The sequence below is a fragment of the Macaca mulatta genome, chromosome 1 (assembly GCF_049350105.2).
Source record: "Macaca mulatta isolate MMU2019108-1 chromosome 1, T2T-MMU8v2.0, whole genome shotgun sequence".
Lineage (NCBI taxonomy): Eukaryota > Metazoa > Chordata > Mammalia > Primates > Cercopithecidae > Macaca > Macaca mulatta.
This window is the reverse complement of record NC_133406.1, coordinates 55,908,158-55,933,104: the sequence shown is the minus strand read 5'-3', so window position 1 is coordinate 55,933,104 and position 24,947 is coordinate 55,908,158. Positions and strand designations below refer to the sequence as shown.

Here is a 24,947-nt window from a genome sequence, read left to right as displayed (position 1 = left end):
TCACATGTGGCCCAGAATGGCTTTTAATGCAGTCCAATACAAATTTGTAAACTTTTAAAAAACATTATGGGATTTTTTTTGCGATTTCTTTTTCTTTAGCTCATCAGCTATTGTTAGTCTTAGCAAATTTTATGTGTGGCCCAAGACAATTCTTCTTCTTCCAATGTGGCCCAGGGAAGCCAAAAGATTGGACACCCTTGCTATAAAAATTCAAACAGTAAGATTAATATTCCTTTTTTTTTTACCTTTTAGAAAACTTTTCTCATTCAAAAACAGAAAATGATGTCCTGAAGAGAACATGAAGATGTGCCTTAATTTAATGCATGTTGATAAAACTACTTTTTAGGATTCGTGTAATCTCTGTTATCATCCTCGTCTATTCCAATTCTTACGCTTCTCCAAAATGGCAAAGTTATGAAAATGTGTAAGAACTGTTTCTGTACATTAAGTAAAATAAAAAATGGAAAACTTTAGGGGAAAAAATCATAGTTACCCAGACATTTTACTGTATTCATTTTTATTTTTATGTTTTTGTTTATATTAGGATATTGTACAATTTTCAAAGCTAATGACAGAAATTCTTTTGGTATGTATATTTAAAGCATAACAAAATAAAAGTATTTCACAAAAGATGTCCATATTACAGTACTATTGAAATATGAGGCATAGGGTAAGTATGCATTTGTGGGTTAAAAACATAATACATTCATTTTAAAGAATAAACATTTAATGTGAATAACATTTTGGTTAAAATAAATATCATAGTAAATGTTAACAGCAACACCTGAAGTATATGGATACAAGAAAGGTGTTTTGTAATAGATACTATGTTGAATGGTAAAGCATTCACGAAATGGCTGTAATGTCTTACTAAATTTACAATCATTGCACATTGTTGAGCACTTTATTTATATAGAGATACCCTTCATCCACCATTCCTAAACCTTACTTACCACACAAAATAAAGTTACTCCATATTTTCACCTGGGTAACTGGTACCAATGTCTAAATAAGGTTTAGAATAGATATAGCTTTCATTTTACTGCTCCTCAAATCAATTCAAAAGTTTAACTTAATCAATATAAAATTTACTTATGAACACATATAAAGAACATTTTACAGGTGACTATATAAATTAGAGCTTCAAATCATCTTCATAATTCTTTAAAATTATTCCATTCAAAATTAAAATTTGATTTTTACACAGTGGTTTCTTCAGGAAAAATATGAACATTTAGATTTAAAAAGATACAATATTTGAAGCAAAAAGTTTCCACATGTAGAAATAATGAATTTCCCTGATCATTAAATTCTTTCCAGCTATTTCCTTCTAGCAGATACATTCATTGAGAAGAAAAGCTTAAATCTTAGTCACTTTGAGGGGTCAAGCTAATCAATTTCAGATCCATGTATTCTTAAAGATTGCAAGAAAAAAGCGTATCTGTTCCAACCAGAGAACATTTCATCCCAATTATATTACATTAAAATGAACATGACATTAATGGTCAATAAGAATAATTCTTCTCATACTTCTAGGAATATATCTATGGATGCTCAGTATAAATGTTAAAAGTCACTAAGAGTGTGAGAAAAACAATGCATCTAGCCCTCAGGAAAAAAACAAACAACAGATTTCCTTTACCTATTCCAAAATAAAATTACCCTTCAGAAACCATATATAACTGATTAGATTTCAAAAAACAAGAGTTTAGACTTTTTGCCCTTTATACATTTTTTAAGTTTACAAATACTTGAAAGCATTCAAATGAGTGTAAGAAAAACACATATGAAAAACAAAACCAGCAGTTACATCGGCTAAAGGGAAGTGTTCTTTGAACATGAGGTTTTCGCGTTGGCAGGATAATTCATCCAAGGTTGTAAGGTGGCACAGAGTCCTTTAACAGTGACTTCCTCTTGGCCTTTAGGCTTCACAATTCTGTGAGAAACTGGTCGCCCCTAATACGAAAACATTCAAGGAAAACACATCTGCACAATAGCATTTACGAAATTCTGCCCATTTCCTTAAGCTACACCAAGTGTTACCATCTCAGTCATCTTCATCAACAAATACAGTACTTTACTCAAAAGCTTCTCAATAGAAATGTTAATCTTATAACAATTCTGGCTGTAGTCATGGCCAGTTTTCATTTTATTAAGCATATTCTAGAATTACAACCTTGTCAAATGAATTGTAACTGTATCAACATTCACAGGTACAGTATAACACACATCCTTTCTTCCTCTTTAACATGACCAAACACATGCATACAGGGTGGCCCAAATTTTAAAAAGTTAAAAAAAAAGTTTTCAATCCAGGAAAAGTGTTGATACACCAAATATCTTTTAAAAGGGTATTATACTCTCAGAAAGTATGAAACATTAATGGATAAAATGCACATACAATATAAATAAGAAAGTAACTTGAATAATAATATAAAAAATTTTCTGAAGGGGACCAATCAGAACTTCAATAAAACTTATGAATAAAAACTTAGGCTTATATTATAGTGTACAATCATGAGTAAAATACACTTAAATTTATAAAGAAATTGAAATATAGTACTGCAAGGTTATTCAAAGAATATTTTTCAAATGTACAAACAATAATAAAAACACACACAAAAAAGCCTTAGGCAATGTGCAACTTTAAAAATTATTATCACACCAGCCAAACAAATCCTTAACCACTTTTTAAATGGATTCATTTATACCATTTCGATGCAAAGAGAATATCAAAAATATTAAAACAAAACAAAAACTCTTCAGTGTCTGACTCACATTTTGTCCCCCAATCTTCACATTTAATAGTTGCATTTTGAATGTATAAGCTAAGAGTTTTAAATGTTTCTCAAATAGTTTGTGTCTACATTTATCATAAGAATCATATTTGAAAACTACTCTGCTAAGAACTAAAACTAGTACTTCAAAGGTTTAAAAATAAAATCATCACAAAAGTTCACAATTGTGTTCATCTCAATGTCCATAAATTACTAAAAAAGAAACAAGTCACATGTTCAGATACTTTTTCTCAGGTTTGAGCCTATCCTGATGTGTGCCAAGCTGCACCTTAAATATTTGGCACTGACAGTCTATCTAAACACAATTTATCAGCAGAAAAGTGTAAGAAATTCTATAAACCTTTAGCCATTCAAAACCATCATGTTTCATTTTCTCTCCTAACATGCAATTCAATTATTCCAAAGTCATTTGGGGGTTGCAAGGAGGTGATTTAGGTGACTGGTACAAAATGAAGCTTATATGAAAACTGGTTAAGGATTCAAAGCACACTAGCTCTGAAATATTAATCTTAACACCAGACATAAATGGGGAGGTATAACTTGCACAGAATACTTTCAATTACTTTGGTTACACTCTTCATGATCTTGCATGTTTAGCTGCTTGCAGTGCACGCATGCATCCTCTTTGCTACGTCATAAACATAGGCGACGTCTGGTCGCTTCTCTGGATCTGGGTTGATGCACATATTAACTAACTGTCGGAGCTGTGAAGAAGGAAAAACAAAACCTGATTAAGACAACCATTTTTGGTTAGCTTACTGAAAGGAAGAAATTATGAATAGCTAGAGACTTTACAAGGAAAGTACATTTTCTGACTAAACATTTACTGTACTAGAAATATATATAAGACTGCTGCCAATGATTTTACAATAAGTAAAACGTTCTATGAAGTTCATTGAATGGACAGTATTAAGGACAACCAAGAAGTATTTTCCACAATCAGAGGCTTTAAAATGGACTCTGTTTTTTTTTTTTTTTTCAGAGTTAATCAGAAGATAGCAGTCACTGAGGACACTAGGTTTGTAATTGTAAGTCTCCAAGTTAACTGTAAATACACACATACATATTTAGTATGTATGTGCTACATACATGTAGTAGATTTGATCAAGAATCTACTACAACAGACTTAATTCTAAGTTTAAATAGAAGGCAATTAGAGTAGACATACATTTATAATGAACCATTTTGTACAAATATAGATTAAAAGTTTTATGTTAAATTTTGTATTAGAGAAAAAAACACTCCTTTAAACTAATTATAATAAATTATAAGGGAAGTTATAAGTATTATCCCAATCTTCAATTGTGTATAGAGTATTTAAATGTTGTCACTTTATAGATGAGAGTTGATGTTTACTATTTTATACTATTTATATCATAGAATAAAAGCAGATTTCAATAAATTAAGAAAGTACCCTCCTATATGGTCCTCAATCCATCGGGTAGAAGAATACAGGATTTTATTCTCAATTCTAATTTCCATCAGTTTACGAAACTATGTGTTATAACATTGTATATGATCTTCCATAGACAATAAACTAAGAGGAAAAACTAGATTATTTTGCTTTGTAGGACTGTCTTTAGGAACGATTTAGACATTTTCAAAAATTTACATTAACTCTTTCTGGCCACGATATTAGCACTTAGTAAATTTTCAAATTAGCACAATTTCTTCATAGTTCTCCATTTCTATCATAAAACAACTCTCAACCAGAGGAAACACAAGTGGTGATTAAAAAGTGTGGGCTGAATATGTTGCTAGTGCTATGGAGAAGGCTAATGGCATTGAGAAATGTCATTCTGAAAGAGGAGGTGGATAAAAGAGTCTACCAGATGAAGGGTCAGGGTTTGGTAAAGAGTACAGTGAAATGGAAACCAGTCTTGTTGAAGGCACTTTGTAACCCTGTGCCCTTGGGTAAGTCACTGTCTCTGGAGGTTCATTTCTTCATCTATTAAATAGCGAGGTTGCAGTGTATGACCTATAAGGGCTGTTCTCGTCCTAATCTCTTACATTTTATGATTCTAGCAGAATGAAATTTAATGAATCAATTTTAGCTACACTTGGAAATTCAACAATGTTTCATAGTAATGTTACACTCACTGGGAGAGCCTGAAGATTTTAATTTATATTTCTTGCAAAAGAGCAGAGAACAGCATTAAAAACCCTTAAGGGGTACAGCAATACACAAGGCATTTTATTATGGTGATCTAAGAGAAATTTACATCAGAAAGCGAATGGCATTTTACCAGGTTACAAAAAAACAAACAAAAATAAATATATCCAGTCATACACAATGCAGAAGAAAGTGGAAAAAGCACTTATATAATGACACATATTTTAAAAGATAATGTGTTCTAATGGGTCATCTAGCTGTCAGATATTTTCTTCAGAGATAAAAACAAGAAAGAAAGCAGAAAAGAATGGCAGGAAAAGAAAACCGTGGTACAAAAAAATTCATTATATTTAGCTAAAATACAAGTAGATGCAAGCAGTAACAATTTTCTGACTTCCTAACACTGCCACATCCTTCAAGCTGGTTCAGAAACCTTACTTTTCCTGTGTAATAATTCAGAACAGGGTAGAACATCCACTGAGAATGAATGACTGGCCCTTAAGTTCTCCTGGCACAAGGAAAAACCAAGATTAGAGATATAATGATGCAACTTTAGTTGAAGAAGACAGTGATTCTCTAGTTCACCAAAGTAAAAAGACAAGAATTGGGAATAACAAAAAGGGAGAAAGACAAAGAATAAGGTAAATAGGTAGTGGGAGTGCCAGTGAGCAGTTGCTTCTTAACTGCTCCTTTAAGGATGGCCTTTCAAAGGGATGACAGGTCAATTGAAGACCTAGGGGTAGGCAGAGCGAAAGCACCATGGAGTCTGTTTTTCCCTCCCCCACTTATTGATTCAATCTCCACCAAATACGAAGTGTATTTTGTCATGAAGTTTCCTTTTCCAGAAGAATCAACAGAGATATCACCATATAAAATCAGATATGTGAAATATAGAACATGCATAATTTATGAATCAAATAATCTGTTGATAACTTTTCAATTATTTGCTACATTTAAAAATTATTAAAATATAAAACGAAAGAAGATCTATGAAATTAAAATATGCTTTGGGAATGCTCCCACTTACCCACTCCAGTCACATTTCTAGATGATCTACTCTGCAAGAGACACTATGCTGGTGGCACCAGATAAGACAAAGGACCTGTCCACAATGGAAGGCTTGCGGTCCAGGATGAGAAGTGAGAGAATGAATCATTTTCCTTTCTAACCACCTTACTGTTTCGTTCTTTCTTTTTGCCCCTCTCTTCCATTTTCATCCTTTCATTCAATTGTTCATTCAATAGTTTCCCCTAATGGAGTATTTATTATGTACCAGACACTTTGTTAGGTGGTAAAGATAAAGCAATAATGAAAAATATACAGCACAGGGCCTTAAACAGCTTACAATCTAGCAGAAGATAGAAGGAACAAAGAAACAAATGTGACTGTAGGAAATCATAGAAATAATTCTATTATAAACTACAAATTGATAGGTATCTCATGAGATATCCGTGAGATAAAGGTAAAAGATTACGTGTAGCTGCCCAGAGGAGGAAAATAATCACCTTTCTTTTTCTAAAATCTGTTTAACTATGAGTTGTTGTACCTCGTTCACGGAGGTATTGATACCCACACAGCTGACAGTATCTTTCTCCATTCCAAGTAATGCAACCCTCATCTTGGGTCACTTTCACGTTTATTTGATGTGAATCAATACAAATCTCTTTGATTATCTGGTTGTAATCTTCACTTTCATACCAATTTAGTCTCTGTCTTCCAAGGACACAGCCTGTTTCTTAAAATGCTGTGTCACATCAGAAATGTAAGCACACGCTCCTGTCCTTATGGGTCTCTCCCTCCCTTCCTCCAATACGGTTGTGTTTGATTTGACTAGGACCATTTCCAATCCCCTTCATCCTGGTCAGTCCTATCCTTTCGGATTTACATCATTCAGTTCCGGCCTAGACCTTAACTTCTGTGACGTTTTCTTCCTAGTTTCTTTTGTAGGTTTATCTTCCTTTGAAAAATCTACCAAATGTTGATATGCCGTGAATATTTTGCTTTTCTTAACTCTTTTCCCGTTTCACTCTTCCTTCTTATCTTCAACAACTGCACTTATTCCCACACCTTCAATAACCACCAACATGCTGAGGAACACAGATATCTGTCTCCAGCCTAGACCTCTTTGCAGGCTCTGTTCCCAAACCTCCAACTGCCTTCTGAGTACAGCTGCACGTAAATATTCACATTAAACATGTTGAAAACTGAAATCTTAGTTTTTTTTTCTCCCCTAACCAGCTCTTCGTAACAGCACCTCCAACTTCTTAAGTCAAAAATTTGGAATTCATACCAAACATCTCATCATATTTCCTTCCTACCTGCCTAACCGTCAGCAACCAGTCCTATTGGTCCTAGGCTCCTTAAATCTTGTGTTTGTTTTTGCCACACCACCTCCACTGCCACACTCTTGGAACGTCTTCCAACTGACCGCTTTGCTTTTGGTTGTCTTCCAATTTCCCTAGCACTGCCTAACTAGCCAGGTGATGCTTCAACTTTAAGCATTTCAATGGCTCCCCATACCTCTTAGAAAAGCTAAGGCCCTTAGCATGGCATAATATGAGCCACTAAAATCAGTCTCCTGCTTCCCTTTCCAGGCTCCTATGTAGCCCCAAATTCCTCCTCCCTTCCCCCACCCCACTTTATTTTCTAACCATAATAAAGCACTTGTAGTTCTGTGCTTGCCAAACTGCTTTGTGCCCCTACATCTTTGTGTACGCTGCTCCTCTGCTTATAACACCTCCCTCAAATCCCCTAACTCTCTCACCTGTCTGCCTGACCCATGCATCTCCTCGCTGAGTATCTCTTCTCTAAAGTCCTTCCTCATTACTGTATTTGCTACGTGGAACTTACTCTATTCTACTTGGCCCCCAGTGTACCCTTTACATACTCGTGTTAAAGTCCTTATAACACTATATTGTACTTCATTAAATGTCTGTTTTCTTCTATTAAACTGCAAGATCTAGAGGATGGATACTGGATGAACAGTAAGTACTCACTGGCTTGTCGAATGAATGAAAGAATGAGTAGGTAACTTCTGGCTGAGGAAAAAAGAAAAGGTTTTGTGGAGGTGGCATCTGAGCTGAGGTTTGAAGCAAGACCATAATCTTAATATATAAAAGGGGTGGAGAGAATTCTAAGCAGAGGTAACAGAATGAACCGTGATTCTTGGCCAAAGAAAGTATGATGTGTGTGAAAGCATGGCAAGTACTTCTGCATGACTGCGGAGCAACAGAGATGAAATGATAAGCTGAGGTCAAAGAAAAGACCTAAGGGATTTCAAATCTATTCACATAGACAATGGGAAATCAGTATTTAAGGCAAGAGGGAGAGATCATTAGAGTTGTGCTTCAGCACATATTTTCTTGGTATAAAGACAGGCAAAAAGAGAACAATGCCAGCAGAATGCTCAATTAAGTTCCTCTAAGATTTCAGGCAAGAAACAGCATTCATCAGAAGTATTCACCAGGGTATCTGAAATGGGATAACAGAAGTGGTAACGCTAAAAGAGGTGTGGCCTGGAGAGGGCAAGAAGGACACTTTGAGTTTTTGAAGTCATCACATTTGAGATACTGACACACTGGGATTTGGGCAGAAATATGAATTCCTGAATTTTGGGTTTAATTCTGCATTCATATCGAGATAACTGAATTGTATACATTAAATAACTTTTGTGACTCTACCAGATCTAGATTATGAAGATAAAGGAGACAGCTCAAGTAAAAAGTTGTTAACCTACATTAAACAATCATTTTTAATTGTATGGTTCTCTTAATACTCATGTGTTGATTTAGTCTTGCTTAATGGCAGGTATCATTCTGTATTATACCATATTTATATAGAACTTATCATTTTATAAAATCTTCCATATAATTTTAACAGCTATTTTTAAAGCACTGTAATCTCCCACAACAGTCTCATTTTATAGATGAAAAATCCAAGAATGAATTAAAAAATTAATGGTGGAACTTGAGTTGGAACCCAAGGTATTTGATTTTTTTTCATGCAGGTCTTTTGCCACTTGCCATTGTTGATAGCTTGCTTATTTTTACTTTTACCTACTTGGTCTTTTGGTTTGAATTTCTCATGATGCTTAATACAGCTATATATACATGATGATTATTAGTAACACTAATTTCAAATCATTTCCATTATAAAAGGATGCCACTTGATTTAAGGTATCATCTGAGTTCCAGTCAGGAGACATGAGTGACTAGATATCAACAGGTCATCACAGAATGGAGAAAGTAACATAGTTAGTTTATTCCACTGAGAGATTGGTCTGACTTTTATTCAGTGAACACAGAGGTAAGATGGCTCAAATTTCACTAAGGGTGTCCACCTGACATGTTGTTTTCCCTTAAGCAAATCAGCAGAGTAGAACCCAGGTTCTTGTCAAAGAGTATATAACCTTAAATAGTGTGCCATGTAGTGGGTCCTATCAAATTCTTCTTGAGAAATAACATTTAGGGAAGACTCTGTAATGAATAAAAGTCATCTTTACAACTTTGGATAATCTAAGTTCTATCATTTAATTAAATTAGACCACCAGAAAGCTGCATCCTGGGAGCACATTTGTTTATCCTGCTGACAAAGTGCCTTTCCAAAACTGTGCTTTGATACTTGCTTTTGGATTTTATCAAATATCACTTAGGTATTTGCGGCAATGTACTAAGCAGTGTCTTCAACATTACTCACAGATCTTCATACGAGATATTTATACCATAACTTAGTAGGAGAAAACTTGTCTTCTGTGAGGTACTATTAATAGTGTATTTCCCCCTTATAAGCAGAAACTAATTTGCTTACTATGTTTCCCTTTGTGCCATGAGATAAAGGAAGCAATAACTGAATGAGAACCTCAATCACAGCAAGTCTGTTGGTCATAACAGGTACACATTTACATTCCCTTCTATCCCTGGTTCTGAATTTTACTTAAATATCCTTTTTAACAACAGGTAAGTCAAGTCCATTGCAATAAATTATCTCAAATATTTTTAAAGAAAAGTGGATTGTAAATTACATAATAGGAGATTTATATAGGCTGAATTCTGAATCTGATGTAATTTTCCTCGGTATTTATGAGATAATGATTTATTGTTCTAAAGATACACTTAAATAGACCTGTTACTCTAGTGGGGGGAAAATAAGTTGAAAAACTCTTTTGGTATCATAAGGGGAAAAATCACAAGTAACCTACTTTTATGTTATAAACAACCACAGACTAAGTTTCATGCCTTTAATGTTAATAATTTGGTTTAAAAATGTGAATTCATATGGATCCATGAATCGTCTCCTGTAAGACTAAATAACAATTATAAACAAGGTCACATCTCACCCCTTCCTCTTTCAATGAATACAAAATTATAATACCACTTGAAGATGGTAGAGTTATTTGTGCCCCTGCCATCATGAATAGGAGGATAAAATAGTCACCTGTGTATTATAAACCAGGAATTGTATTAAGAGCTAGGGTTTAAAATTTATTAATTGGAAGAAGAGAAAAACCCATTTTTACGATGTTAAATACACGTAATAGGTTGACTCGTGGTTACTAAGGGGTCACTTTTTGCAGCTAGTGAACATATCTGGGGTTATAGTACTTAGATATTCCACAGAATTATTAGTTTTTCTAAGACTCCAATGGAAAACTGAAAATACAGTCCCCTGAACATTTTCAGATCAAAAGATATCTCCTTATGCTCTCTGAGATAACTCTAGGGTTTCAACTAAATGCTAGTTCCAGTGCTCGAGTAAAGAAAAACTATTTCCTAAAAGCTAATATTTAATATTTATGAACCATTCTATGCATTTTACATGATTTAATTTACTCAACCTTCATAAAAACTCTATGGGGTGGACACTACTGGTATGTACAATTTTAGAGAGTAGTAATATTCCTAAGGCCACAAAGGCATAAGAGGCAAAGCCTAGATTTGAACCAAAGCAGTCTAGCTCCAGCGCCCAAGCTTTTATATACAGTACTATATTATACTGCTGGGGAAAATTCTAACTTGATCTGCAGGGCCCCTCACGGCCACCTCTGCACAAAGGTGGGGTGACCTTCCACACAGTCAAAGATAGATTGTTGGGCTATTAGATTTTCAAAAGAATGTTAGCTCTAACACCAGAGTTCCTCGGGTTTCTAAAATTAATGGATCTGCCTTCACATTTCATAGGCCAATTCTGATCAAAAAACAAACCAAAAAATTTTCTCTAGAGTTCTGCAAAACTCCCAATAAGATACAGGCCCACTTTATCTGTGAGAGATACATTTAAATGATGACACCAAAATATTCAGATATTATGACTAGAGGGATAATTTTAATGTTATTTCTAATCTGACTCATGAAAATGCCAGTAAACTCTCTCCAAATGAAAGATACTTGATTTTTGTCACAGAACAATTTCTTTACTCTGGATTTTAAACTTACATAGTGACCTGATGAACATAAGAAATGCCTCTTTTTTTTTTTTTTTCCAGATGTCAAATAATCAAAATGAGACAAAGATCTTAGACATCACCCTCAGTGTTTATTTTACATTTTTAAAAAGTTTCTGTTAACCTCTGGAAGGAATAAAGTTATTTTAAAAACTTTTAACATTTATCCAGTACTGTGCAATGATTCTAAGTACTACATTATTAACCATGTTCAAGGAAAATGTGATCAGATAATAACATTAAGAATTTCCTATCTATTCCTTCACGTCAGGTTTCAATTTCTAATAATATTAGTCAATCACTGTTCAAAACATTTCTTGTCCTTAAATCGAGGGAGTTAGTTTTCCATTTATTGCTTTAAATTTTAGAAATAATTCCAATATCAGTAGATATTACAACATTAATAAGAATAAATACAACTAAGTAAGCATTTCATGGTTTATGTTATCTCAGAAAATTTAGTTTGCATCACTTTCGACTTGTTTGTAAAAAATGTCCACTTTGTTGCTTTTATAAAAATTGTTTTATATAATATGTTAAAAATAAGGCAAAAGTAAAGGTCTGAACATACAAAAGCCTTTGCAAAATCAGAGAAAACTGTTTAATTCAGATGCTTCACAAAAATTTAAAAAGCAACACAGAAACGCTTAAATGAAACAAAGTATATAAAGTAAAAAAAAATGGATTTTCTATAACATTCCTAAGGGATTATAGGTCATTAACCATAAGGAAATTAATGAATGTTCTCAATAAAGCAGAGAAAATACTAATATATTTTGATCTATATATTTCTAAAGAGATATCAAAGCAAATAGGTTGATACCAGAAATATTAAAAAGACGACAGTGTTAACAGTCATTGTTGTCAGGGTGATAACCCAATTACAGATCAAGTTCAGGCACGTATAGGTAATAACAATAGGGCTCTTTGTGCCTTATAGCTTTAGGTCACTAACACAATTCTCAACAGAATAATAAAGACTAGTGCTATTGGTACTGTTTCTTTTTCACCCCCATCTTAATCCCTCTGAGACCAATTATGTTATGTCAGCCTCCCGGATATACCCAATTTCCATCTACCCAAGGACACATTTTAGCACCCCAAAGTGGGTCTAATACATTAAAGTACACTATATTTTGGAGCTTTAGATATTTATACAAAATGATTAGGCGTATCCAACTTGTACACCAAAGTGTCACTAGTGATTGACTTGGGGGTAAAGGGAAAGGGAAAAGAAAGTAATCTTACGCAGATATAAGGTAATGTAATGTCTACATTTCACAGCTGAAGATCATTCAGTGTCTTCTGAAAACTGTGAAAGTCTTACAGAAGTTACATGATTTTGTCGGATCCCACAGGACATGTGAAATATAGGACAGCGTTTTGGATTCATGTCTTCAAGGAGCAAGTCCCCAGTGTCACTTCAGAAGCATAGGTGAACAAAGGGACTGCTTAACTATATTTTTTAAACAAAAATAGAACATTCAAAGCTTAAAGATCTAATCTTACATGGCAACTTTCAGCAAGGTGGCCAACTGATATTGTAAGTGATGAGAATATTAAATTTACTGAAACAATTTATAGGAAAGAAAATCGAACATTAATAGTGTTTTAGATAACACTGTTAATTTTAATAAATAATGGCTCAATTATATATTATTGATTTTATTATATATCTCTCTCTGCATTTTAAAGTAAAATATTCTTACCTTAGAATTTGATTACACGGTTGCAGAGGCTGCAGAAATATTTGTACAGAATTACCTTCAGACATTATTTGTGCCATATAAAATAATGTCCTTCTTTTAAATAATCTTGGGAAAATGTATTAGAAAAAATCCTCTAACACCAACTTAAACAACTTTGATTAATTTCCAGTAACAACTCCAGAAAATTTGCATAGATCTATTAACATTTGTAAATCTAGCAATTAAAACTAAAAATATCTGGACTGCTCAAATGTATAAAAAAGTTTTATAAACTTAATTTAACTTCAAAAATGCAAAAATAATCTACCTGACACTTTCATCTTGTTTTTTTTTTCTTATTTACATAAAGCAGTTCTTTTCATGAACCAAAACAAAGGTCATTTTTGTTACCGACTTAACTCCCTTAAAAATCTTCTTTAAATATATTCTAAATTTAAAAATAAAAATTATTTATAAATATTGAGTTTGAAATCCAGTTATATTTTTAAAGCTTTCATTTAGTGATTTCCTTTCCTTAACAGTAGACATTTGAAAACAAAGTATTAGTAAAATTATGACAAACTGTAATGTTTTTTGTTCAATGTATTATGGATCAACATATTTGCTATCTTGAGATACATGCTTGGTTTTTCATAGTCAAATATATAGAAATAATTCCTACCCTTCTGCCATTTCCTCATTCTTTCCTTTCAATGTCACATTGCCCCTGAGTTACCATGAGCCAGAAGAGTGTTCTAAGCAAACGCCTCATCGTGCCTCTGCCCTCTAACCTGCTATGCCTCTAGGGAAGATCTGAGATCCCAGATAAATATGGTGAGTGAAAGGATTAAGAACAGAGAGGAGAAAAATAAAGAATTAGTAAGTCTAAGAGTAAAACTCATGAAATGCTCATTCATAAAACATCTGAGTTTACTTTGGGCTCTGTGTTCCTGTAACACAAACGGGGGGATGCCATGCCGCATGGGCACCATTGTGACGTCCAATGTTTGCTCTAAACATTGTCTAGGTCTCTACTTACTAATATGTAAAATGGGAATGATACCATTGCCCTTCTTTAACAGGAAAATTCATAATTGCGTTAAAGAAAACATGATTTCAAAAGTTAAAAAAAATTCGGTATTATAATTTTATTCAAAGTCACATAAATACGTTATATTCTCCAATAACCTATAAATATTTTAAATCAGTTTAGTTCAATTAAAAATTTACTATTTTTGCTATTCATACATAATCAACCATAGGAAAAAAACCCTGTCCTTTTTAATCCCTGTGTTCATTTTAAATACTCCAGAAAATCAACACTTTTCTGGTTTCAACAATATAGGAAATGATGCCAGAAATTCTTAAACATTTGAATGAAGCAGCAGGAAAGATATCAGGCTGCACTGCTAACCTATTCCAGGAGAAGCCAGAAAGAACCCTCCCCTCCTGCCTTCCATTTCTCTATCTTTAAAAAAAAAAAGAGGAGAGGGACACTGTCCACCTAAGAAAGAAAGTCAAAAATAATAGGAGATAAAACCAAAATATATTTATTAGCATTTACGAGGTAAAAGTTTATGATTCATTCATTCTCTATTAGTTATTTGATTGAATATGACCTTTCAGGCTGATATTTTATGGGATAATTTTTTTGAGTAGGCTCATTACCTGATTTAAAAAAAAAATAGTTTTCTATCTGTGGGCTGGAGGTATAAAGTCATAAAATGAACAGAAATTTAGTGTAAAACAAAAGAGACACTAAGTAATGTGGAAACTGATCACTGGGTTAATAATTCCAATTCCAAAATCACGTTTTGTTGGTTTCTTCACCTACAAAAAGCATTAATGAGACTTACTAAACTATCAAGTTTTTGAAAATATAATCAGAATATAATCACAATAACCACAAATATTGTATCCTTCAACAGTCTTTTCTTATTTATAATACATTTAAAATTACTACTAAATAAACATCTGCCATAACCACTAGTTCAGATCAGCAAGCATTGTTGTACTAATAGTCTAATTATTAAAAACATTTTAACTATCTTCCCAATGTTTGACAGGTGCTTAAATTTCCTTTTCACTCAAAGCATTATTTTTAGTATTCAATTTATCTCTATTCAATTTTCTTCAATGAAGGGCACCCTTTATCCTTCCTTCTCATTTCCATTTCTTAAACTTTCATCTGTAAACCCCTTACTCAACTTACAGAACTTTCTTCCAAATCTATCTCCTCAAACCTAACATGAAAAGAAATGTTACACCTTTTTTTTTTTTGAGATGGAGTCTCACTCTGCTGCCCAGGCTGGAGTGCAGTGGCTCGGTCTTGGCTCACTGCAAGCTCCACCTCCCAGGTTCATGCCATTCTCCTGCCTCAGTCTCCCGTGTAGCTGGGACTACAGGCGACTGCCACCACATCCGGCTAATTTTTTGCATTTTTAGTAGAGATGGGGTTTCACCGTGTTAGCCAGGATGGTCTCAATCTCCTGACCTCCTGATCCGCCGGCCTCGGCCTCCCAAAGTGCTGGGATTACAGACGCGAGCCACTGCACCCAGTCCAGAAATGTTATGCTAAAGCAACCACTGAGATACCACTGTGTCAACCTTTCTTATGACTTCTCTATTTAAGCTAGGAATTTTTAATAACAAATAAAAAGTATTGAAAGAAACGTATATATTTTGTTTGATATTAATGCCGACATTTTAACAGTATCAGTCAAATTTCTAAATAATTAACAATATAGCTATTTATCATTGTTTTTCAGAGTTTCATGAGACAAGTTCGTGAACAAATAGATAATTTTGATAACTATTCCAATATCTCTCAAAGAAATTAAATACTGAAATTGAAGGAAAACAGCATATTTATCTTATTTCCCAGTAAATGGACACTCAGCATTATAGAGAAAATGGTGCTTATGTAAAATAGGAAGTAATATCAATAAAAGAAAACTATCCACGTCCTCTGGCCTATCTTGTGAGTAATTTTCTGCCTTACTCTACAGAGAGTTCTTTGGAGAAGTTTCTCTCACTCATTCAATTGTCATTTATTAGTTCATCCTTTAATCTAACTCTGAGATTTCCACGCTCATTCCCTCAATCAATCAATCAATCAATTACTAAGGCTTTAAAAATGTGTCAGGCCCCAGGCCCTAGAGATACACAGATAAGCAGCAGAGTGACTGATCCTCAAGGGCAGGAGCTTGACAGTCTGCAGGGGGAGGCATCCATGCAAGGAAGCTACTACAACATGGCATAACTGCCAAGGGAGGAGGCGTTGGGGAGAGAAGAAAGGAGGTCAGGGAAAACTATGCAGGAAAACTTTATGTCCAAACTATGTTTGAAAGGAAAAGAATGAGTTTCTTTGGTAAAGAACAGGAAAAGAGGTATTTCAGAAAGAGGAAACATCATCTATAAAAGCATGAAAATTCATGGAACTTCTAGTAGAACTTGCATTGATAAGAGTTAGAGAAAGAAGAAAAGAATATCCAATGATCAATAATTCTTGAGAGATGAGCCCAGGTCAGTTTACGACAGGCCTTTTGAGCCACAATTCCTTATACATAAGTAAATGTTTGCTTCACTGTCACCAACAATACCAAGTTTCATTTAAACTAAGAGACATCTAAGGAAAGATATCTATCTTTTTAACCCAGGACTCGTGTTAAATATAGTAACTGCCCATTGATACATGGATGAGATCACTAGTAGAAAAGGAAAAAACAAAAAATACCAAAAGAAATCAGAAATTAAAATATTTAAGCCATAAAATATAGATTTCCTAATATCATTCATGTGTAGCTGAAATAAATCAATCTAGAACCCTAATTATTTGTATATACTAAGACTAGCATAATTCAAAAGAAAAGATTTGACATACAGGCTTATTTTTCTAAAACTTCTCATTTTTTGTTTTAATGCTTAACTGTTATATATGTTTTAGAATATAAGATAGGAAATTAAAAGAAAAATTCCAAGCTTTTAAACTCTGGGTTCTTAAATAGAATGACTATATCTAGAAATAAATTGTGTAGGGTTCCTTAGGACTCCTATCAACTGAGGCTGATTGGCAGGTATAGCTAGTATTCTCATGAAATCTTCCCTTAAAATCTTGTTTGGGCAGTAACCTTAAAAATTTGGCAGTAGTTACATAAATTTGGTAAGCTCTCAAATACATATTTGATAAGTTGATTTGCTTATTTTTCAAATAGTTACACAGTCTGTTATCATTTAGCTATAAAATTAACAAAATAAACTGTCTTTTAATTAAAAGTTCACTGTTGAAAAACTCTGTACTTCACTTTTTATTGGCTCCTGTATTTTGCCATACTAACAAATTAAATGGTATTCTGGATTTTTTAAAAGATCTAAAAAGTCTACTATATAAAAAAAAATTTAAGACATTATAGCACTACCAAACATGGGATTTTTGGCTACCATGAATTCTGAATAACGAGTTCCTACTTAAGGACAGAAAATATTTATTAGCACATCTGCATTTCAAAGCTCTTGTTTTGAGAACTCTTCTACATAACTAAATAAAGTAACATTGTTAATACAGTCTGCATATTTTTATATTCAATTCTTTACTAAGAATTATTTTCCACATTTACCTAGAAACTACAGCTTTCTATTTCATCAGGGAATGACAACAGATTTTACCAATACGAGGAATCACACTTTTTTGGAAAGTACACCATATAATAATGTGTTTTGCTTTATAGCTCTTTTCGAAACTGGTAACTATATAGAGTGAAGTAAAAAGTGGAATCTATTTTCCTTTCCCAACTCTAAGACCTTCTATCTGGGCCAGACTTTGATATTTGCCCCTTGGCTGAGAATCCGCATATCCAACTTCACACTTAGCTGCAGTGAAGTAGCCCTGCAGGCAGGCCGACTTCAACGAACCACTAGTGGTATCATCATTAAAATCCTGCTGAAGGTCACCATGGTAACCGCCTGCTGAGGCTTCACTGCTGCACTCGGCATCTCCTAATCAGCTACCATGTGAAATGCAAATTCAGACAGTCTGAAAATTAGTCAAGAAGAATAGGGGATGAGGATGCAGATATGTGAAATATTCATGCGCTTCATGGAAAAAAGAAGACAGCATGAATGACACAACAAAGAAAGGCCCCTGACATTCTTGCTATCATTTTGCATTATTGTTCACACCCTACTGTATTTCCAGGCCTATAGTTCTGAAGTTGGTTTTGTGAAATGCCATATTTATAGTCTATACCCAAAATAGTAATTAAAAATGGCTAACATAATAGTATTAACATCAAATAAAGATAATACTTTTAAATCATCATCACTGCTGTGTAACAGTTTATTCTAATTACCTGAATACGAATGTTATGCAGAAAAAAACAGGCATCACCGATTATCAGTATCAAAACTACCAGAAGAAAAAGTGCCTATTATATTATAGGAACACAAATGCTTTACATGTGGTGAAAATTCTTTAGAGATATTTATTATTCAAGTTACACGAACTCAAATTTCCTTACATAATACTAAGACCCAGTGCTATTCATTTCACAATAGGAAGACTGACATGATTACTTAATAAGTGAACATTATAATTGTTTTATATTTTTTCTTTTCTCCTTTCCATTTTCCTGAGGCAAAAAATCTGTTGCTCATGAGAAGGTGCAATGTCCTAACTCAAGACACTATTTTCTTTGGGTAGGTCCCTGATGAGTATTCCATAAAGTGCTAATATGAAACATTTTAGTTGACCTGAGATACTGCTATTCTGCATATATCCTCCTTAAATATTGGTAAAATCATGATACGTTAGGCTAAAATGGGAGATGTTTTGTTCAATGAAAGACTGGACACTGGGTAGAGCCAAAACAACTCACTTCAATGGGTTACCAAAGCAAGCAAGCATTCAGACTCAGATCTTAATAAGGTAGCCTTCTAAGATTTTCAGCCACAGCTAACACACTTTTTAAACATGTCTACAATGATAACCTCAAAACATTTCCCCAGTAGAATCTGGGTATAGCAGTGTGATGATAATAGGACAGGTATTGTCAAAGGAGGGACGATAAAGCTTAAAGAATAAGGGTCAGAGATACGTAGTTAAGAGATGCATGTTTCGAGCTTTGGAAAACATGGATGAAAGGGGAGTCTGCCAAAATAGAAAATTACAACTGTGTGCCGGTCTAGGACTGTGAGAATAAGGAGTTAGCCCTGTTACAAAGGGCCATCAGACATGATGATTAACTAGAGCCTAGGTATGAGCATTAATTCTGCCCTTTGCACCATTCAGTACACTGTAGAGTCAGCTACTATTCTTATCACACCTAGAAAGTGGCCAATTTTACACTACATTCTGGGTTGTGGTCTACTACACATCATGAATTGCAGAGTCAACTCTTTAGACAGCAAGTCTCCAAGAGAATGAAAACAGAATAAAATGTGCTAGTTCTGCTACGTATACCATTCATTTTCATTTCTGGATAAAGTAAAATTTCTTAATAAAATAAAAATGTTAGCAAAATGGACAACAGACGAACACGTGGACTGAAAATGACTTACTTCTTCTGAATAGTGATCTGAAGGAAGAGGTGGGTAGTCACACTGTTCTATCTTCTTACACAGTGAGTATAAATTCATTTTGTCACCATAGAAAGGACTCTGTAATGCAGCCATCTGTAAAATGCTCCCAATGAAACTGATATAGTTACATGGTAACTTAAAAGGTGATTTCATCAAGTATATTATACAGGGGTAGAAAATAATTACAAATATTTTAAATAAAGTTATCTGGGCATTTTGATTTTTATGAATATCCCCGTCTGAGAAAATTTATTAAGAGTTAAAAATCTTTCTGCAATTTTTGTTTTTTTTCCGACATTTAAAATGCCCTAAAATAGAGAATTAGTTAACATATTTCTTTATATACAAATGCAACATAAAACAATATTAAGAAAAATAACACAATTTAAAAACTCTTTGTACCTATAATGAAATAAAAACAACTACTGTATCTTACAACAAAACAGTCATCACAAGGTATAGCTCAACCATATAGAACAAACATGAAACTGAAGTTAAAACTGAATTATAATCTAGCATAGGGAAGAGAATGCAGAGCATTTTGTCTTGCATAATAGTTTCTGAAGATAAAGGTTATTCTGAGAAAAAACAGTCTTCTCAATTTAAATGCAATAACAGATCCCCAAATAGTTTACAATGAATTAGAACTCTTTTCTTTTGATAATGTCTCAAAAACATTAAATATGCTCAAAAGCTCTACGAGTCATAGCTGTAATTCAAGGCTTCCAAATGAGATTTTTATGCAGAAAAACGTGACCCAAAGGATGAACAACTTTAAAAAAGACATTATTGAATTTAAATTTATTTTAAGACAAGGTTCTAACTTGACATTTAAAGTGCAAGCAAGTACTGTGGTAAGCAGGGTTACAAACTAAAAATTCAATTTAAAATGTTCGCATCCTGTTCAAAACCTTCTAAATCTTTGAACCGCAGCAGCAAGAATACAACACGGAGTGCCAGGCTGCCCCAAAGTCAGTCACCCTTTTCTACATGTGCTAATAAGTTTGATTTTGGAAGGACAATGTGTACATTCCCCAGACAGGCAGAGTGTGTGTGAAACACGCTAGTCCATGCTGTGCTACTCAGTGAGCGTCAGTGGGGACAGGACAAGCTGAAAATGGCTCTCATCTGTCTTCTGTGCTCCAGACAGAGCTTTAACTCCTTCAGAGCCTTGATGAGAAGGGGATGGGATTGGAAATCAAAACTGGCAAGTAGCTCAACACATTTTTATCTTGCCTATGTTTTACATAAAACGTGCACACAACTATATAGAAGTACCTTAGGAAGAGTTGTTTCACATGACGAGAAAAAAGTTAAAAACAATCTGAATGCCCCTAATCATATAAAACACTTTGAGAGGAAATTTCTAAAAGAACTACAATAATAATAATAATAATAATAATAATAATAATAATGGTTTTTGTTTTAAATGCAAGGACACTTTAAGATAAATGTTACCTTAAAAATATACTGTATACATAAACTATAGTCTCTCTGTGTTTGCAAAACCTTAAGTAAATGTACATATATTCATTATCATATTCTAGGCGTTCATTATAGTCCTTTTCCTCAGTACTGCAGAGTGTTAAAAAAAAAAAATCTGAATGTCCCCTAAGGAGTTAAACAGGAATAGTATATTTTCATGCATCTCCTGCTTTGACAGATGAAAAATGTCAACTGTCCTGTTTTTATTTTCAAGCTTTTGCACTATTCATCTGGTTCATTAGTGCATCTCGATGCTGCCCCTGACAGCTGCTCGCCCTCTCCTCCCAGCAGCTGAATTTTTCAGGCTAATTTGATCCTCCACACTGAGACGATCGCTAGAATGATTGACTTACTCCCTGACCTCCAGGGTCTGACTTTCCTGATTAGTATTCTGGGGGTGTCGGAGGGACGAAAGCCCACTGTCTGTCTTCGGGGCTGGTGGCAGCTCTCTTTTTTTTTGAACTGTAAGCCACCAACCTACAACCCTGTAAGGATGCAATTGCTGCGCTGAACAATAAAGGAAATGTGTAAAACCTACTTTTCCATGTAAAGGTCCGTGTAGCAAAAGCACAGCATCTTGATTTTAATTAGTAAAGTCTACTTTGTTGCATATCAATTAAAACTGTACTGCTAGTTTTTTTTTTTTTTTTTTTTTGAGGTTTCAGGAATATTTGAAAGTCTAATTTTCTGAGTTTAAAATACATTTTCAAAAAAGGCTTCCTATGTCTTCATTGTTAATAGTAATTTTTTAGTGCGTACAATACAAAATATGTGCTGTTATGACCAATTTTTAAAAGCCAAACTGTTAGGTATTTCTATTAACAATACACTGAAACATAAGTGAAAGGAGATAGAACATAAAGTTAAATTAAAGCTTTAGAAAAATTCTAGTTCTTCTAAAAGATTTGCATGGAGAAATCAAGAAAATGCATTGAGATGAAAACTAACGTTAGCATGATAGATACTTTAACTCAAAATCATCCACAATACATATAACTCATGGATGTAGGAATGTCCAAAGATGTTATTTTTATTTTTGTGGCATTTTAAGTCCGCCTAAAAATGGGACACCATCTCTCAAAGGCAAATTCAAAATGTGATAAATTATTTCAGTTTTGACATGAGTCTGCTAGACCTAAAATAATTATGCAAACTTCCTCTCAAAATTCAACAGAATTTTTTTTTTATTGCTAAATTTAATCTAGTTATTGGAAACCAATTTGCTGTTTACTTTTAGGGATTTGAAGAGAAAATGTTGCTTTGATAATATTAGACTATGGACTAAAGGAATCTAAAGGTTAACTAAACAGATAATATTTTAAATGTACAGAGTGACTAACTTTTAAACATTATAGTAACAATATAATCAATCCTGTTCTTGTTAGCATTGTACTAAATTATTAACAAAATATAAAACAGTGAGCATAATTTCTTGTAATCCCATGGGTACATATAAAAACATGTTTTGTTACATTACTGACTCATAATGTTTCATAACAAAAATTATCCAAAGTATGCGTTTATTTAAGAATATTTAAAAATCCTTTCATTTTTAAGTAGTTGTTAGTCACTTCAGTAGGAAGAACAAAACAAATAATTTCAGGTTCCTTAAATTAAGGGAATTTGAATCTGCAATGAATAAAATAATAAAAGATCATGACACACATTTTTAAAAAGTCCAACAACACCTCCTAAAGCTGCTTTACTTCCAAGTAACAGTGGCACAATTAAAATAGATGACTTCATCATATATTTCATTTAAGTCAGGAGGACAAGAGACACGAACTATACAGTAGGAAATGCATTGGTTTCTATTTATCCTCTTTAGACTTCTCTTATATACACAGAGATATGAAAATGATTCCTACACAGGGATATGAAAATGCTTCCATGTATTACATTTCCTCACTTTATTAAAACCTACTTAGACACAGACTAATTTTTAATTAACAGCTTTGACTGGAAGCCTGTATTCCTAAGAAAATTATCATTCAATTAAGAAAACAAAATTACAGAAGTCACTAGCTTGAGATACTTTTATATCAACACAGACGTAAAATGTGTTACTAACATGCTTTCTTTTATCCATCCAAATTATTACAGTGCACCATTTCTAGAGGACCTACCTACATGATTCCATCTTCCTTTGATAAATGATCACCAGTAGAACAAAAGAGAGGGCATTTCACTGAGCTTTACCACTACAAATTGTTACTCATGGAAACTAAATTGATAACCTAGAAGAACTATCTGTTTGCATACTATACTTAATGCTAAATAACACCTGTGTAAAAGTGAAATAAAATATTGATGAAGATATTTACTATGCTTTCATATATTAAATCCAATCCATTATACCTCTCTTGTAATGCATGGATCAAGATTTACAGATGTTCAAATGTATATTTTTATAAATGCAAGATATACAGAAAGGTATTATATTAACATAAAAGTTAATGCTTTAAACTTGTCATCAAAGGAACACAAAAAATATATTAGACGTATAGGAATATATAGTTATTAAATTCTATTACACAAAGTTATTAACCCAATGAAAATTCTTCATAATTAAAAAGGTGATTCTTAAACATCCCAAAAAAAATAAGTATATACTATAAGGATAGAGGAAATATACTAAGTAAAACTGTATCAATATTTGGAATTTATCAACATTACCTACCTCATATAGTAGACAGCCAAGAGACCAGATGTCAGATTTGAAGTTGTATCCATTTTCATGTATTCTCTCTGGAGACATGTAATAAGGCGTACCAACTGCAAAAAAACAAACCAAATAAAATAAGAGGTATATAAAAATACAGATGCAGCTGTGGTAAGAAATTACATACAAAATTTTGAATTTAAAAACATCACCAAAATAATTCATTAGGATCAGAAAGCTGTTCTTAAGAATACTAAAAACTTTTAAATTTCTTCTTTACTCCTTGACCCTTAAATAGTACATTAAAAACTGTACAAAACAATGTGCTGGGTTAAACTTTATTTCCTTCTGATCAATCCAAGAAGAATCTAGGGAGCATAACTAAGGGAAAAAAAGTAATTCTGACAAGAATACCTACTTAAATGATTCACACTGGCACTATTATTTTTTTAATTTTTTTTTAAAAAAATATGGTTTGCATATCCCAAATAATTAAGCATGATAATTTAAAAATAAATAGTATTATATAACAATTTAGTAGAGTACGCACAAATAAATCATATTTGTTAACTTTTACAGAAACATCCTTTAGAACACAGTGTGGCTGTTAACAAATGATATGGCACTTGGTGCCTTACTTCCACTTTAGAAAGAATACCACAGACTTTTGTACATCAAAGGATTATATAATAACAAATATGAAAGGGTACTGGCATCTCTGGAAAAATGTCTTCAGTTACTGTAACTACTGAGACCTTTTAAAAGACAAGACACTCAAGATAATTTTTGTTTTTGTTTGTTGGCTTTGACGTGCTAATATTTTTTCTTTTTTTAATGACTGTTTTAGAAAATGCTATTAAACACTTGAAAATAAAAAGAAGCATATATGTTAGACTTTGAAATGTAAAAATATTTAAGTGACTTTCAAAGTGAGTATCTTTAATTTCAAACTCAGATGGTTATTTCACCATCATTAGTCTAAGGCTTTTTGCCAAATAGAAAATTAAAGTTTAAGAACATTTAGAATCTTATTTACCTGAGGGAAGGGCCACCAAAAATATGTTGCTACTCAAAGAGAAAAGGGCAGTCCCCTTTTTCTATTAATTTTCAAGATCTCCCCAGGTGTTTACTATAAATCTTAATAAGACTAACAATACTGAACAGGGGTCTTTAGTTAGAAGCAACA

At 33.2% G+C, this 24,947-nt stretch overlaps 1 protein-coding gene across 5 annotated transcripts in view; it reads right to left on the bottom strand.

Annotated features, from left to right (window-relative positions):
- Positions 1–500: 500 nt before the first annotated feature.
- The window catches only part of NEK7 (NIMA related kinase 7), a 145,974-nt gene continuing 121,527 nt past the window's right edge, over positions 501–24,947 (bottom strand). For 2 of the 5 annotated variants that reach the window (XM_077991366.1, XM_077991379.1), the window contains 4 exons: positions 23,780–23,874; positions 19,594–19,707; positions 3,362–3,502; positions 501–1,956 (listed from right to left, as the gene is read on the bottom strand). In XM_077991366.1, coding sequence (XP_077847492.1) covers positions 3,392–3,502; positions 19,594–19,707; positions 23,780–23,874 — 320 coding nt within the window. In that variant the 3' untranslated portion in view covers positions 501–1,956; positions 3,362–3,391. 5 annotated transcript variants of the gene reach the window in all.